Below are 17,685 nucleotides of genomic sequence, written 5' to 3'. Positions count from 1 at the left end.
TTTGCAGTCTTTGACTTTTGACGGTTGACTGCTTATAGCTAATTGCTACCATTTAAATATTTAAAAGTTAACTTATTTTATGGATAAACAGTAAGGTGTGTTCTTGTTAGATCTGGGTAATATTGTCAATGCTACCAAAAACTAGAAAAGAAGAGATGTTGATGCTGAAGAGTTATTATCTGCCCCCATTCAGTAAAACACTGTGAATAATAATTCTTGTCAGGTTTTAGTTACAGCTGGTAAGGTTGTTATGGAAGGCACTGGGTTCAGTCTCTGTGTGTGTTCTGGAAAGTAATTATAACCCTGACATGTAGCTGTACAGTGTAAAGATCATTGAGTTGTGTGAGGGCTTGACTCTTGCCTATGCCAACAGTACATGTTTACGATAAGGCCAGTTGCCCTTTAAATATTATGCCTTCCACAATAGGTATTATACTTTATGTTTATTTGGTCAGGCTACTTAGAAAACAGGCAAAATGAGCACTGCAGAGTACAGGAAAATGCAAATATCATAGGTGACTATGGAGTGGAAAACCAAGGGAAATTGCATATGCTGCTTCGTCCTAGGAAGACATGACTAAAGCCATGTGTGCAGCTGAAATGCAATTCACTACAACTTGAGAGAGACAAGTATTATCTAAAGATGTAGAGCATCCACTAAACAAATTAATTCCATCCTTGGATGATCTCAGAACCCAGATGAAATTTAAGAGACTAGAGCTAGAGATATACACCTGGAGATTGAGGCATCTAAACAAATGAAATAGCTTGGGCTGCAAGAAAGGGAAAAAAAGCAAGAAAAACAAAGTATCGGCATGGAGACACCCCCCCCCCTTAGTAAAGTCTTAGTAAAGATACCTGAATAATATGGTAGAAAGCAGAACTCTATACATCCTGATCAACACCAAATTGTTTCCTCAGTACAATGAGGGGAATGACTTTGACAGTTTTATACAGGGCTTTACAGGAGTGTGTAATCAATAGCAAGTTGATAAAGGCAATGGGTGAGTGTTCTGACTCCTCTACCTATGGTTAAAGCAATGCGTGTTGTATCTAAACTGTCAGACTGCGACTGTCTGGATCAGTGTAAAGTGAAAAATACTTAATAACATTTTGTTTGAGTGTTTTAAACTAACTTCTGAAACTTTTAGAGAAAAAAGATCAGAAATAAGATAAATGTTATTGTGAGTGACTGTACTACAGACACTAGCACTTACTTTCATAGGAGGGTGATTGGATGTCAATTCACTACTTTTAAATTGCTAGAAGATTTTAGGATAAGGAAGCAAGCTGGCAGTACTTTGCAGCAAGATATGAAAATCTAGTTAACAGATAATGAGGCTAACACTGTTGAGGTAACTGGAAAGATGGATAACTACTATCTTACCAATGTCTCAGATGCATAAGAAGGGGGGAATCTCATGGATGTACTGGAACCCATGGAGCAGTCCACACCTTTACAGAAGGCTTCATAGGTAAAACAGGAAAACAGTGGTTCAAGCACGTAATATAGTCTTGGAATAAACTGTTTCCAGTGCAACTATATGTACAAAAAATGCAATAAAGGGTAATTATACCAAATCAGCTTCACTATGACCCTAGTTTCACGGTTCTGTGACAAAAAAATGCATCATCTGTGCCACATTATGCAACAGTAACACTCAGCAATTGCTGTAATATGGGGTCGTGTTTCAAAGGAAGACAAGTTTCGGGACAGTATGTCATTCTTGAAAATGTCCATGTAGAAATTCCATTTCCATTGCCATACCAATTACTTTAGAGTAAAATCAGTCATAAAGTATGAAATCCCTACTAACATGTCCATATATAAATATTCCATTTCAGTAACCTTGCAACAAATCAATATTGGAAGCCTAAAATGAAGACAAACATTAATTTTAGGTGGAATCATGGTAAACAGATTGATGATGGTCTTCTGTGACATTACAACAATCAATTGCGTGAAAACTTGCCAGATCTCTTGCATGTACACTTTTGACTGGTAACTGTAAAAACACAGACTGCACCTCCACTAACAGTGTCAGTGCTTATAAACACTGCATCGTTGTATCAGGCTAAGTCTAGAGTGACACTATCCCACCCGCTATCTTCTTTTTATCACAAAACATTCACTGCCAACCAACATAAGTCAATCTGATGAAGATGAAAAGTCATCACTCATGCCCATTAAACACTGAAGAGGTTTATTTTTAATGCACAGTGTCCCTACAAACAGTGGTACACACAGTGTCCCTACAAACAGTGGTACACACAGTGGCCCTACAAATAGTGGTACACACAGTGTCCCTACAAATAGCGGTACAATACCACAGAGTGATGTAGCTTAAACATGCCACTGTGTAAGAATATGCCACTGTGGCGTTTTGTAATAAATTAATAACAGATGACTGAAAACAGTTGCAACCCAGACCTCTGACTGCTGCGATCCCTGCAATGTCAACATCTGATATTTTCCTTCTGTGGGAGGGCTGACAGCCAACAGCACAATCCTGGTCTTTCCAGCCATTCCTGCATGCCATGGTCAGCATATTAAAATCAATCAGTGAAACCATTATTGGGAATACATCCCCGCAGGTTGCCACCTAATCTGCAGCTATATTACTGAAAACATGAAAACTGGACAACTAATTAACACTTTTTTGAAATCTAGGATCTTTGTGGTAGTCAACATCTGCCTTATGGCATTCAGCTTAATAATGAGTTCACTAAATTCACTGCATGTAAGTTATGCCAGCCACTGGTCTGTCGTCTTAAACTGTATGGGCTTTTTTCTACTAAGCCTACTATGGGACATCAGGAACAAGGCTGAAACTTCGCTTTACCCATCTGATAAACATTACTGTAATCATTCTATACTGTATATAGGACATATAAGGCAGAGAAGATACATGTCTTTTGCCTTATGTCAGCGTGTTTTCTTACGAAGGTAGTATGACACAAGTTCAAATATATTATGCCAAATCAAGAACAGTGAAATATTTTCAGCATAAATTGACATATATTATGCATTACAATTCTCTTAAGATCTTCTTACAGCTTTATTTTCTTGCAAGTATGACACAGTATCGGGAGGAGACAACAAATATGTTGTACTGCAAAGGTGCAATGTTGTCCATCATTCCTTGAGTTTGCCATATGTCTATGCCCAGGGATGTTAGAAAGATGTACTATTATATTTTGTAAATAATATTTCTATTTTTCTGAATTAATATTAAGTAGTACATAGCTGTTTTTTGTACATACATAGTGTACTGCACACACACACACACACACACACACACACACACACACACACACACACACACACGCAAACATGCACACAAACACACAACCACACGCACACACACACACACACACACACACACACACACACACACACACACACACACACACACACACACACACTTTTCTTTGCCACAAACCAACAAACACCTTTTCCAGAGCTCAAGATGAGAAAACAAACTTTAAATTTGCTAAAGAGCAAGGTTTATCTCACCTTCTTATTGTTCGTAAAAGGGTCGACCTGGCTTCATTGTGGAATGTGATAATAATACTGGTGGAAGGTAGCGATGCCCCATAGAGCAATGTGGCACATCTAAAATTCAGAAATATTGAACACTTTATTAAAACAACTATTGTGAATAAGCTGTAATGCTATTGAGATTAATGTCTTTTAGAAATGAAGATATGCAAATTAAATCTGCAATTCCAGCTTATTAAACTGCTGGCTTCAAATAACCTCAGACAATAATTATGTATTTCAAATAATACAAACATTTTTGCTTTCTTTTGATTTCCCTTAAGTGCACATTTTCATACACAAATAATATGCCTCACAAGTAAATAAACAGTATATTTCAGCCTAAAATTTAATTGCTGTCAGTTGTTTCTCTATTCCCTCTCTCAGGGTTCACTGTGTGCTCATTGTGTACTATGGGGCTGTTACACTGTACAGGGGCTTTTCAGTGGATTGGTCCTTGACAGACCAATAACTACCAAAAGCCATTGCAACAATTCCTGTCACATCTGTCTGAGCTTGAAAAAATCTAACCAAAAGAATACTTCTAAATGTTTAATTTATATAAACTCAGTTAATTCAGACATTTCTACAACATAAATAAAAGCATATGCTCACTTCCTCACTATTGCACTTTCTGGTCCATCCTTATTCACTAGCTCCCATAAAAAGAATTAAACATAAGAATAAAATTCATGCTTGGGACATCCAATTGGGCATCAAAGTAAATGGCTGTGTTAGGGTGAAGCTTACATTCTGACTACCATCTTTTAACTTAAACCATCAGTTTTTATAGACTAGTATTTTGTTTAAGACTGCCTGAGTATCTTCTACTACCGGATGACTGAGAGATTTTAAGTTGCTATAAGACAGACAGGATTTCACCTCAGTGGAGGTATGACCTGTCTCAACCCTTCATTCACCTCCGCCAATGCCAGAAAAGCCTGCCACCTAAAAGCTCCATATCAACAACATCTATACTTTGCCAGCCAGGGGGGCTTTACATTTAAGTCTTGGAAAAAGAAAACCAACCTTCTGAATACTTTTCTAAAACAAAAAAATTTTTGGGAGAAACTGCAGCATTAAAGCATTTGCTTTCCTTATCATTCAACATTAACATGCTACAAAGAAAGAAGGGGGTTGGGGATTTATAGACAGGAATCTCATGTAGTGGCTTTCATTACTTCAGTGAAAAGTAGAAATAATAAACCATAATCCAAAGAAAAGATACTGACTTCTTCGATTAAAAAAAAAAAAAAAAAACCTAAGTCAAACATGAACATGTGGAGGGTAGTTCATAACATAATTACATGCACATTTTTGATTTACCAGAGTAACAGGAAAGTAATAACTCTACTGTGTTTGTTTAAAAGCTACCAGAGAAGACCATAATCCACTCAAAGTAAACAACTACCTAGTATATACAAGCTCCTTCACCCCAAGCCTGCCTCATTTGCACTTCCTTGCTCTATGACTATGCATTGTCTGAGTTCTTTAGACAAGCAGGACATCTTGGGACACTTTTATTAGTTTCAATCTGTGCTTTTGGGCACTACAATGCTAAGGCTAGCTGCTACTTTCTTCAAAAGTGTAAGTGAAGACAACAGCATAGAAAGATTTTTTTGTTTTCTTATTGCCACTAATTTTAAATTTAGGACAAAGTACCCCACTACATTTCAAGGGATGATAACTGACAACTAGCTTTCATTTAACAGTGTTGAAGGAACTAGTAAACTCTCCTCCATGAAATGACAAATTTGTTTAAATTAACTGTTTGCTTATTTCTGGTAGTAACTATTGCAGTTTGTATATTGTATTAGACTGAACTACAGTGTTGATATGTTTCTACTATTTAACTTTAGTTTGGATTCATACATAGATAATGATTGCTCCTACATTGTAACTTCCCTTTTTCTTACACCAGAGACTTTTGCTTTCACTTTACCCTTTCCATAAACTATATAATAATCATTTAGCTTTGAAGGGAGACTCATAAATATTAAGGTCATGGAAATGAGCATTGTGAGATACTCTTTATGATGCCTAGCTGCTTCACTCAGTACCTTTTCATACTTTTTGGGAGGGTCTTGTGGCTGATGTGAACTTGTGCACCAACTACAAAATTTAAAACAAGTGGTCCCTTGCCCCAACATGATGAAATTGTATAACAGAAGTTCTGTGTTGTGAGTGCTAATGAACCGCTGATTGAGGTCCCAGATATGCAGCTGTACATGAGTGGTAGTGTGTGTTTATTAACAACTGTTAACCATCAATGCTCTTTTGGCTGTATTGCTTTTTGACTGTTACTGCTTTCAACAGTTATTTTGGACTAAGATGCAGACAGCTGGCAGTATGTGACTAATGCTTGCTTTCCCACACTACCTCAAACAAGTAGCCCATTTATCGACTACTAAAGGTGTGGATTAACCTTTGGGTACAGACTTACAGCTACTGATTTTTCTTGTGTCATACCTGACAGCAAGAAAAAAATGTTGAAGGTAGAGTATATGAAATAATGGCTGCACATGAGCTCAGTGTCAAGGCAGCTCTTTCAAATCCAGCCTCTCGGAGCTATGATAATACATTGCTTCCAGAAAAATTACTTAATTAGGTTTAGTTTAATTTGGGTTGCTTCTGCTGGTCATACAATGATCCCACTCAGGAAGATGTGGCAAAATTGGTGTAAGCAATCTGTAATTGCTTGTATTTTGGAAGACCCAGATTCTTAATGGTAAAAAAGTTATCATTCAAAGTTTTGTTCCTTTCAGCTTTACTGGCTTGTTTTCTACAGATGGGTTAGCTGGGTATCCCTTAAGCAAAATAACTTTCTAGAGGGAAGGGAGGGAGTTACTCCTGGGCACCGTTTGTCCACTGGCCATGCACTTGAGGTATGGGCAGTTCCTGGGCGGTCAGATACTCAGTTCTTCTAGTCCTTACTATGAGTGTTTATCCAATCCTGGATCAGACACATTGTGGACCATTGCTTCCGGCAGGGAAGTCAATATTGTTTAGCTACTTGGATTCTAACAATTTTTAGAGTTTTGATTTTTGCTTGTACATCATTAAGGGGATAGGTAATTGAGAAAGCATGCTGCTTCTTTAAGGAAAGTTACAGGGAGCTTCTTACTCTTACCAGCCCTCCACTATCTGCTTTAATTCATGTTGATTTGACAGGTTCATGCCTGGAAATAGTAATGGTGTTAAGTCAGCTTCAGCCAGTGTTAACTGCTTCAGGAATAAATCCAAGAGGCAGAAAGTTATGGAAATTTACATGTTGTTTACTTAGGAAACTTATGTTACCTAAACTAATCTAATAAGCTTACGCACTCTTTAACACTTTTGAGGCTATAAACTTGGGTTATCTAAGTGGTACTGAAGTAGAGTGCAGCTTTAATACTGAGAAAAGTATTCCTACCTCAAATGTATTTCCCTGCCTATTTCTGTCTGATTTTGATACTTTTCCAAAGAAATATTTAGTGATCCTATAACATTATTATTAAAAATATGAATACTGCAATTCATAAACAGTTCACCAGAAGTTGTTTTAGTAATTAAACAAGGAACATCTGAAGAACATTTTTTACTATGAGTGGAATGCAGTGTCACAAGTTAATTAGTTTTCAACAATATAACCGTAAACAACAGATATGCCTTCACAGCAGGATTAGGCTACATGCTAATGAGCAGTGTGGTTGGAATGTGTTTGAGCCCTTCTGCTTAAATTGTCATTTTCTTCTTCAACTATATTATTTCGGTTAATCACTAAGCATACTGCAAAATTAAAATGAGGTAATAAGACAAAGAAAATATAAAAAAATACTAAACAGTTTATGTAACTAGTACTACTGATTACCTAGATTACCACAACAATTCAGGTTAAAAAGATAAGCCTTTAAGATCACTTAACATAAGCTAAGGTGGGCTACTCCCAAAGCCGTTGTGGTACTAAGTTCCAGAGGAATGCAGTTTGATAATCTAAGGCACAAACTCTGGATGTCACAAGCCACTAGCAGCCCCAGCACAGCAGATACAATTTTTGTGGTAGGCAATAAGTGAAAATCATCTCCTTATGTGAGATAACCCAAAGCATGCAGGGAAAACATGCCAACATGATGACTTTAAATGTAATATGAACCCAGATAGGCAGTCAGTGCAACTACAGGCTCATAGAAGTAATACGCTGAGCGAGATAAGTATCAGTAAGCTGTGCAGCAAAGGTGAGCACAGACTTCAAGGGGCCTGTGTCAGTGTTGGAAAACCCCAGCTAAAGGGCATCACAACAGTCAAAAAGTAGGTATCAATTGCTTATCCTGGTGGTATTCTTCATATGATGACAACAATAACTTGTTGGTAGTAGACACCTGATTCCTGCATGTCAGACAGTCAACAAGTATAATGCTAATGTTTTGTTGTTGTCATCACAGAAGATAAGCAGAGGTAATGGGGGAGCAAAAGAATCTCACAGAGTGGAGTGCCTTGCCAGCCCCACTGTGCAGAAGGATAAAGCCCTGACTGTGACCCAGATGTCATGAGACTGATTAGTTAGCTGAGCACTGGAGGAGATGGTGAAAGAGCTTTGTAGCAGTGGGTAGCCAATGTCACCTCAGTCATCTGGGTGAGAGGAGGCCTGGCTCACTGCAGTGCTTGTACTTTAGCAGTGGTGGGGTGAGACAAAGTAACAGAGAGAGAGAGATAGAGAGACAGAGAGACAAAGATAAAAAGAGAAGCATACAGCACACAGAGTATGTGCCAGAGAACTGTGACTGACTCTGCCAGCTACATTCAACGTAGCCCAGTATGTGCACAAGCACAGCAAGAAAGCCGAAACAGCCATGCTTCCCTCATAGAATGGACAGTTGCTATTGACTCTCATCATCCAATAGTTCATTACCTACAATCTCCTCTCCATGGACCAGCAAGGTACTGTACCAGAATATTAATCCTCTCCAGATGTAGGAGATCCCTGTGTGATGGTCTGGGTTAATAGTAGTCCAGACAACAAGAAGAAAAGAATGAATTAAAAGCTTTTGGAGGAAAAACACTTCATGGTCACGAAAGAAGAAATAAATATATGTCATGCCCAGCCAAGGCCTAAGTCTTGTTGGTCTTGTGTTTCAGTAAATTATAGGGTAATCAATGGTATACGGCCTATAATTCATCTTCCTAAAAGTTCACCTTTGTCATATTATCCCAGTGAAAAAAGGGACAACATTTTGTGTCAGTAGAAAAATAATGTCCCTCTTTTTGAATTTTCCAGTCTTCCCACCCTATCAGCCACTCACACTGTCACTTATCCCCCAAGAACCGCCTCTCTACACTCCTCAATTTTACTTTAAACAAGTCAAAACAAGAGACTTATGACTTCTGCAACAAATAAAAACCGACAGCCCAACAGGTGCAGATGTCCTCTATTCCTGATTCATATATCACTTCAGGAACTTTCTTGCAACCTTCCTGCAGTACATCCTCAGTCATTGCCAAATACAAAATATCATGCCAAACATACAGCAAATAGCCGTTGTGTGCTTAATCTCAAAGTAATCTAACCCCAAATTTTCCCAGTACAAGCCAATCTCTGTCCTTCTAGCTCTAGGCAAATTGCTTGAAAAAGTGTCTCTGCTCAACTCACCTAATACATCACTACCTACAACTTGCTCTCCTACAAACAACACAGGTTCTGGTCTAGCTGCAGCACATTCCCTCATTCCCTGTCCTAAGGACCCTGACTGATGAAATGTCATTAGATAGGAAGAGAGACCATTTCACTACCATGGCCACGGTGGTGCAGTGGTTAGCATTGCTGCCTCATAGCAAGAGGTTCTCCGGTTTGATCCTCAGCTGGGGTGCCTTCTGTGCGGAGTCTGCATGTCCTCCCTGTGGTCACGTGGGTTTCCTCTGGGTGCTCTGGTTTCCTCCCACATCCAAAATACATGCTGCAGGTGGATTGGACACTCTAAATTGGCCCTAGGTGTGAGTGCGTGTGTGTGTGCCTTCTGTGGAAGGTTGGGCGCTGGGCTGGCAACGCGACATGACACTGTAAACTCCACTGCCAATCATGAGCAGACAGGTGAGCTGCTGTGGTGACTCCTAACTGGGAAAGGCTGGAAGAAGATCTTTATCAACCACCCAAAAGCTTTTGACCTCGATGACCACAGCAGCCTCTTCTGTCACCTACTACAAATACATGTAAGTCCCAGTTCTCTACCTTGGTTTCAAAACTATCTCACAAATCGCCACTTCTTCATCAAGATTCATACCTTCATTTCCAAACCAGTTAGCTTTTAAAAAGGAGTACCACAAGGTTCCATACTTGCTCTGCTTCTATTCTCCATCTTTATAAATCTCCAAAAAAAGCTTCCTTCTGATCCCCAACAAAACATAAACTAGGATTTTGGCACCAAACAGAAAGTTAAAAAAAAAAAAAAACACGCTCACAAAACACTTTCCATATCTTTGACCATAACAACATCCCCATACAGAAGACTATGGGGGTATTCCAGGATGACTCTCTGTCACAGTTACTATTCTGCCTTGCCCTTAATCCATTAAGCTGTTTACTCAACAGCTTAGGCTATGGCTATAATCTGGATCCTAGAAAACAAGAAAGTGAAAAGACTTTTCACCTTCTCTTTGAAGGTGATTTAAAACTGTATAGCTCATCAGATGAGGAACAAAAAGCACAACTGCAAGTTGTCAAAACTTTTTCAGATGATATAAGAATGTCATTTTGTCTTGATAAATGTGCAAAAGCAACCTTTAAAGCACGAAAACTGCAAAGCCAGGAAACATCAGTTTGGGACAAGATTGTTATATAAAAGAACTTGAGCAAGAAGGAGTGTATAAATATTTGGGAACTGATGAAGGATCAACAATAAAACATGAACAAATGTGAATAAAACTTAGTAAGGAATACTTCAGAAGACTTTTTAATCCTGAAAACAGAACTGATATCTAGGAACAAAATCCAAGCTATAAACCAATTTGCTCTTCCTGTTCTAACTTACAGTTTTGGAGTGACTGACTGACTGGCCCTAAAACGTGTTGGACAGATTAGATAGGAAAACAAGAAGGATGCTTCATGCTCACCAAATGATTTATAAAAATCGATGCATACCAAGATTAGATAATCCCCGTTCCGAAGGAGGGATGGGCCTCCTTAAAACTGATTATATGTATAGATCTGCAACTGTGGGACTCCACACTTATCTGCTGACCTCACAAGACCCAAACGCAGTGATGGTTTTGAAACATGAGGAGAATAAATCTAAGATGACTTTTCTCCTTAATCTAGCAGAAGCTTATCGGTGTCCAGCAGGAATGGAAATCAAACCAGAAGTAGATAAAAATCAGGCAGCAACTGAATGTGCCAAAAAACAAAAGAAAGAATATAAGGTGAAGGATGAGAAGGCAAGAAATGTGGAAAAAGCATAAATATAGTTGCAAATAAAGAAAACGTCAGGGAGAACCTCATGTTGATCAGGAACAAACAAAGGAATGGTTATGGAGAGGCAAATTCAAATCAAGAGATGAAACATTAATATTGACGGCCCAAGAGAGTGGGCTGCATACACGTTGGTTTTTAAAGTCCATTGAACATGTGAGAGAAACAGACAAATGTAGGCTTTTTAAAACCGAATTGCAAACAGTTGCACACCTTGTTGCTGGTTGTGACATACTAATGGCAGAAGGACTGTATACTGAGAGGCATAATAATGTGGCAAGACTGTTGCACTGAGATGTGCAAACATTATGGTATTGAAGTGGCTGAAAAACACTGGAAACATGAGCCACAAAGCATCATAGAAAATGAATGTCTATATCACATGGGTCATCCATTACCGACAGTTCAAAAGATAGATGCTAGAAAACCAGATATAGTGGTCCAAGAAAAGAAGACAAGAGTAGCATTGATCATTGAAATTGCCACACCCAGTGACTACAGTGTCTTGCGTACAGAGAGACAAAAAGTCATAAAATATCAGGATCTGCAGGCAGAAATAAGAGTAATGTGGAAGAAAGGTACCTAGATAGTTCCAATAGTAGCAGGATCAACAGGTCATATAGAGAAAAATTTACAATCATATTTAGATATGTTACCAATACATGCAACTCCATACAAAATGCAGAAAGAGTCACTCCTGGGCACACTTCAGGTGCTGCAAAGAGCACTACTGGCTGACATAAAAGATTGAAACAAAACTAATTTCATGATTTTTAATCGTACTTTGACTTAGGAATGGGTTCCATTCCCGTCATGGTATTAGAAACCCAAAAGTCTTGGAGAAATTAAAAAAAAAAGACTATCTCTTTTAAATACCTTGGCATTGTCTTGAACTCTGCCTTACCCTGCCCCTCTACCCTGATTACACAAGAAAAATGGTCAACTCTCTCCTGCTTTGGACAAATACAGCTGTCCCCTGTCATACTAACACCTCCAAAGCAGCCATAGACAATGGCATTCTACTCTCCCAACTCACAGCCTCAATATACAAACAAACTCTACATGCATTCAAGCAAGAATCCATAAAATCTGTAGATTTATTACCTAGTTCCCTGAAAATTAACAACATTATAAAACACTGGGAAAAGCAAAACATCTCAATGTTCAACAAAGGCTTGACCTTCTTCAACGAGTCTAACTATTCAAATTCCAGGCCAACCAGACCTTTTCTTGTGTAACTGATAAACTTATTAGACAAACTTCCTCTTACAGCATCAGAATCCATACCCTCACACTGCAATCCACCCCCCCACTCCAAAACTAAACTGCATTGTATAGCTTATTGCATCTCTATTCTTCTTCTTCTTCTTTCGGCTTTTTCCTGGTTAGGGGTCGCCACAGCGGATCACTGTCCGCTCATGATTGGCAGTGGAGTTTTACGGTGTCGAGTTGCCAGCCTAGCACCCAACCTTCCACAGAAGGCACACACACACTCACACCTAAGGCCAATTTAGAGTGTCCAATCCACCTACAGCATGTCTTTGGGATTTGGGAGGAAACCAGAGCACCCGGAGGAAACCCACGCGACCACAAGGAGGATATGCAGACTCCGCACAGAAGGCACCCCAGCCAAGGATCGAACCGGTGAACAGCTCATTGCATCTCTATAATAAATACAAAACTCTGGGAAAGGATTCCCTCACAAACAAAACTCAACTAAAGGCACACCTCATCTTATTAGCTAAATGCCATTGTCTCTCATCCAGCCATATCACCTAGTCTGAGTTATATCACCATCTTTCTCTTACTCATTGGCAGGTTTTATTGCACCCGATTTTCCTTCTCACTCTGTAAGCATTTGCTTAATATAACATCTCCTTCCATCTCCACACAAGCCCTGTTTGGCATCCTTCACTCCACTGGACTATCCTATCATTCCCATTTAGACAACACACAACTGTAATTATCACTGACATCTTACATTCTAAATGAGATTTATCTTGATTTTAATGAATTACATACACTACAATTGTAGATACCTTTTAATTTTTATTAGTTAATAATGGTAGTTCACAGATGCATATTTTCATTATACTTTCACTGTCTCTCACTAATTAGTTTTAGCACTTGAATTTGCTTATCCGTGCTCAGCACTTGTTCAGAACTTCTTGAAGCACTAAATAAACTACAAATTATGATAGCACTCAACCTTCCTCATTACCTAGAGGAAAACAATTTTGGTACTTACTTTTCTCACTTGCTTAGAGAAAAACAGCTCTTGTACTCACTTTCCTCACTTGTCTATAGAAAATATTTTTTATTCAGGCATGTCCAAGGGTCAGCTCCCAGTGTTCTCTCCTGTCTATCTGATGAATCTGGGCATCTTGGGGCAATGTAGCAATTGCCTCATGTACACAGATAACCCTCTCCTACCACCCAACACTACAACCTGTGAGAGATGCACTTATCTAGCCAAACTGGACGTAAAGCTCTCTCCAAACAAGACTGAACTTGATCATCAAGAGGAGAAGGTAAACACTTGCACCACACCACACTAATCACATAGTCCCACTAAACCTACACCACCAAAATCCATACATAGAAACACAAAAACATTTTCAGAGGCTCCCAATAATAATCTGCTCAAGCAACAGAGACCTCCAAGCAGAAACGCAAGAAAACTCCCACCACCAACACAAACCAAATGACACATAGCCCACAGACTCAGTGTGCCACTCAACCACAGCCCATAAGACAAAACAATGTATGCAACACACTAGTCATAGGTTACTCTATAGTCAGGCACACTGATGTCCCACTCACCAGGCTAAACAAGGAGAAGGTCACTGTCAGCTGCCTGTCAGGTGCCAGGATCCGCCACATAAGCCACGCACTCAGGTGACTTCACAATAATTACGAATATGACTCTGTGATTGTCCATGTTGGTGTGAACGACCTGAGGCGTACCTCCCTGGACTACATGAAAAGAGACATGGAACAGCTCTCCGATCTTGTTGCCCAGGCAGGTATGACCCTAGCCCTGAGTAGCATCCTGCCATCACCCAAAATGATGCCGCAGTACAAGGACAAAATGATTGACTTCAACAATTGGCTAAGCTTCTGTTGTCATTCTAAGGGGATCCAGTATCTGCTTCCTGGGACAACATGGTGGACAGACCACGATGCTTTGCCAGCGATGGCCTGCACCTGTCACCCCTGGGATTCTGGATACTGGCAAAGGCTCGTGCCGCCCCTATAGTACCTTTTTTAGGCAAGATTCAAATGGCAAATTCACCACTATAACAGGAACAGGCAAGCAAAAACTGAGGGTAATGCTACTCAATGCTAGAAGTCTAAATCTCAAAATGCACTCACTAGAGGCACTCCTTAAAATGGAGAACATCGATGTCTGTGCAGTGACTGAGACCTGGTTCAAGGCTCCAGAGAGCACCCCTGCATTACCAGGCTATAACTCATGCCACACTTTTCGGCCATCTAACTTGGACCAGAACACCAAAGGCAGAGGTGTGTCCATATTCATTAAGGATATCCACACCTCCAGAATAGTTGCTCAGCATAATGCAGCCAAGGTTATCCAAGTGCAACTAACTCTGGGCAAAACTGCAATCCAAATTGTAGCTTGTTACAGATCCCCCACCATGCCCTAGGATTCCCACTCTCTTTTCTTGATATGCTGGAAAATATTAGGGTTCAACCAAACACCCTAATATTGGGTGATTTCAGCTACCCCACCATTAACTGGGAAAACTACTCATGTACCAACGCCTTCGCTTAGCGCTTTCTGGAATTCATAAATTCCAATGCCCTGGATCAACTTATTCACACCCCCACCAGGGGCAACAATATCCTAGACATAGTCATTACCAATATGAGTGACCAGTGTTCTATACCTGAAGTCAACTCCTCATTGGTCAGATCCAACCATAACCTAATCACCCTAGATATCCAAATCCCGCCCCCCACCCCCCATTAAGGAAACCACGGTAAAAAAAATTCTCCAAAGCCAATTTCATGCTTCTTAAGACAGAAGTGGTGACCTTCATGACACCCATGCAGATGGACAATACAGTTTGAATCCTACACAAATGCACTCTATAAGCACTTACACAAGTGCATGGATCGTGCTATCCCAAACAGAACCAAGACGCTATTCTCCAAAAAAAGGAAGCCAATGTGGTGGTCCCCTGCCATAAACAAACTCTACAACAGAAGAAAGAAATCGTTGCAAAAGAGAGTAAAATCCCATGAGTGGAGGAGCTCCCTGGTCAGCCTCAGCAAGAAGTTGAAATCCCTTATAAGATCCTCCAAAGCTAGCTATGAAAACAAGATTGCCACTGATTCTAAGGTCAACCACAAATTATTCTATAGCTATGTCAAGAATCTCAATGGCAACACCCAGATCTGCTCTGAGTTACAGCACAATGGCATAAAAATTACAGAACCAACTGATATTGCCAACATCCTGGCAGATAGGTTCAGTGCTAACTTTACCCCCCTCTCACCCCCTAAAGGGCCTATATCTATACAGGAAGAATGCAGAGTCCCTGTAATCACAACTTCACAGGTAAAAGCAGCACTCTCTAAAGCCAAAAACACAGCATCCATGGGACTGGACAACATCCCAGGCTGTGTTTTACATGAACTTCAGAACGAACTGGCTCCCGACTTAAGCACCATGTTCAGTCATAGTCTCACGTCAGGCTTTGTGCCCACTGAATGGCACACAGCAACAGTTATCCCACTCCACAAAGGGGGAGCCACCACTGATCCTGGGAACTATCGCCCTATTAGCCTGACCAGCCTGGTCTGCAAGGCCATGGAACGTATCATCATGGAATTCATAAACAAAGACATTGGTAATCTCCAAACTCTGGACCCCACCCAGTTCGGGTTTGTGAAAGGCAGATCTTGCCTCCTGAACCAGGTTGACTTCTTTGAGGCAGTCACCAAAGCCGGAGACGAGGGTAAGGTGGTTCACACAGCCTATCTTGACCTCACCAAGGCTTTTGACACCATCCCCCATTCTGGAATTATAGCTAATCTCAATAAACTAGGTATAAATCCCTATGCCACAAGATGGGCTGCCAACTGGCTCACTGACAGAACCTACACTGTAAAAGTTGCAGACTCCAAATCTGACTTCAAACCAGTGACAATTGGAGTACCACAGGGTTCAGTCCTGGGACCTTTCCTATTTTGTATCTACTTCTCTGAAGTACAGGCTAACACAGAAGGCCTCTGGTTAACGAAGTTCGCAGATGACTGCAAACTAGGAGCTATAGTCGAGTCCCCAAATGATGTGGATATCCTACAGAGGGGCCTCCGAGGTGATCTCTGCCTAACATATAAAGCTATGTCAAACCCAGAGCTGTTGGCCATGCTACACCTAAAGAAATCCCAATCCCTCCGAGCTACACGATCTAGGGACATAAACCTTGTCACCACAATATACAGGACTTGCTGGAAGGATAGATTCCTGTCCCAGAGACTTCCCATACTCTGGAACAGGCTACCCATCTATGTCAAGCAAAGTTCTTCATTAGCACTCTTCAAGAAAAATCTCGATGAGTGGATGGAAAATAGGAAATACACCCAGGGGATCACTTCTGTGGCTCTGCTCGACAGGGGCACAGGAAATTAACTTTCTTGGTTTGGTGTAAGCCAGGGAACTTTGTTGGCTAGGCTTACTTAGGCCCTTGGGCTGCTAGCCTAGTACCTACCTATGAATTGTAATTCTGATTTTCTTTGATTTCCTGCTTTGTGTCTGTAATTGGTCACTTGTGATCAGTGTTCTGCCTGTTAAACACCTTTTCAATTAATGAATAAATGTTAAGTTGTGATAATTTAATGTCCAACACTAGACATGATTGGTAAATGACCCAGAAATGAAGTCTGAGACATTTCACACTCCTGAGGAAATGGACAGGAGTAGTGAAGGCTTGTAAACACTGACCCAGAACTGAGGCCTGAGTCATTTTGCTCCAGGTAAGAAAGTTGTGAAGGCCTGAAATCAATCCAGGTTAGGACAGGAGTAGACTGGCATCAGGAAGAAGGAAAGTGCTCAATTTGTACAACTGGCCAGCACTGTCAAGTGCTATAAAGCAATCCTGTAGAAAAAGGTGCATCATTAATGACCCTTATGGGAGCAGTCATAATCTTATGTTTTTGAGTAAACTTTCACATATAAGTTCACAAGCTTTTAAATATGTCTCTAACTGTATATAAACTACCTTTTCAATAACTTTACAAAAATGGAAAGTTACAAATATAGCAGAAAGAAATTATCAAGATTTTAGGAAACCAAAGAAGAATTCTAGAGGGTAACTATGACTAGTTCCTTCCTTAAAATTGATGGAAAAGCTTTTGAGGTCAAAAAGGACTCTACAATTTGACAAATAACTGAACTTGCAATGTCCCGGAAGTAATAGCCAACCCTAGAAGGACATGGATCCAGTCCAGAATATGTAAGGTGGATACCTGAAATCACTCATATGAACTCATAAATGAGATCTCAATACATCCCCAAAATACAATAAGTTACTCTTAGCCTTAAGTTATTAGTTATGGAAACAAAAGGAGATAATGTTATCTCAGTGTGTCAATTTAGGCAGTGAAAAACTGTGTAGCTAGTTCACATTGTTGTGATGTAAACACTCTAAAGTTGAAAAGAGATTAAGCTGCACAG

General features: G+C 40.0%; 1 protein-coding gene across 1 annotated transcript in view; it reads right to left on the bottom strand.

The window, feature by feature from the left end:
• GALNT14 (polypeptide N-acetylgalactosaminyltransferase 14) overlaps window positions 1-17,685 on the bottom strand; it is a 3,768,866-nt gene that overhangs the window by 2,062,563 nt on the left and 1,688,618 nt on the right. Inside the window, exon 3 of the mRNA XM_044058899.1 lies at window positions 3,518-3,616. Within this exon, the coding sequence (XP_043914834.1) occupies window positions 3,518-3,616 (99 nt within the window). The remainder of the gene's footprint in view (window positions 1-3,517; window positions 3,617-17,685) is intronic.

This window comes from Protopterus annectens, chromosome 1.part2, assembly GCF_019279795.1.
Source record: "Protopterus annectens isolate FY-2018-M chromosome 1.part2, PAN1.0, whole genome shotgun sequence".
Lineage (NCBI taxonomy): Eukaryota > Metazoa > Chordata > Ceratodontiformes > Protopteridae > Protopterus > Protopterus annectens.
The sequence above is the reverse complement of the archived record's forward strand: the minus strand, read 5'-3'. Positions and strand labels throughout refer to the sequence as shown.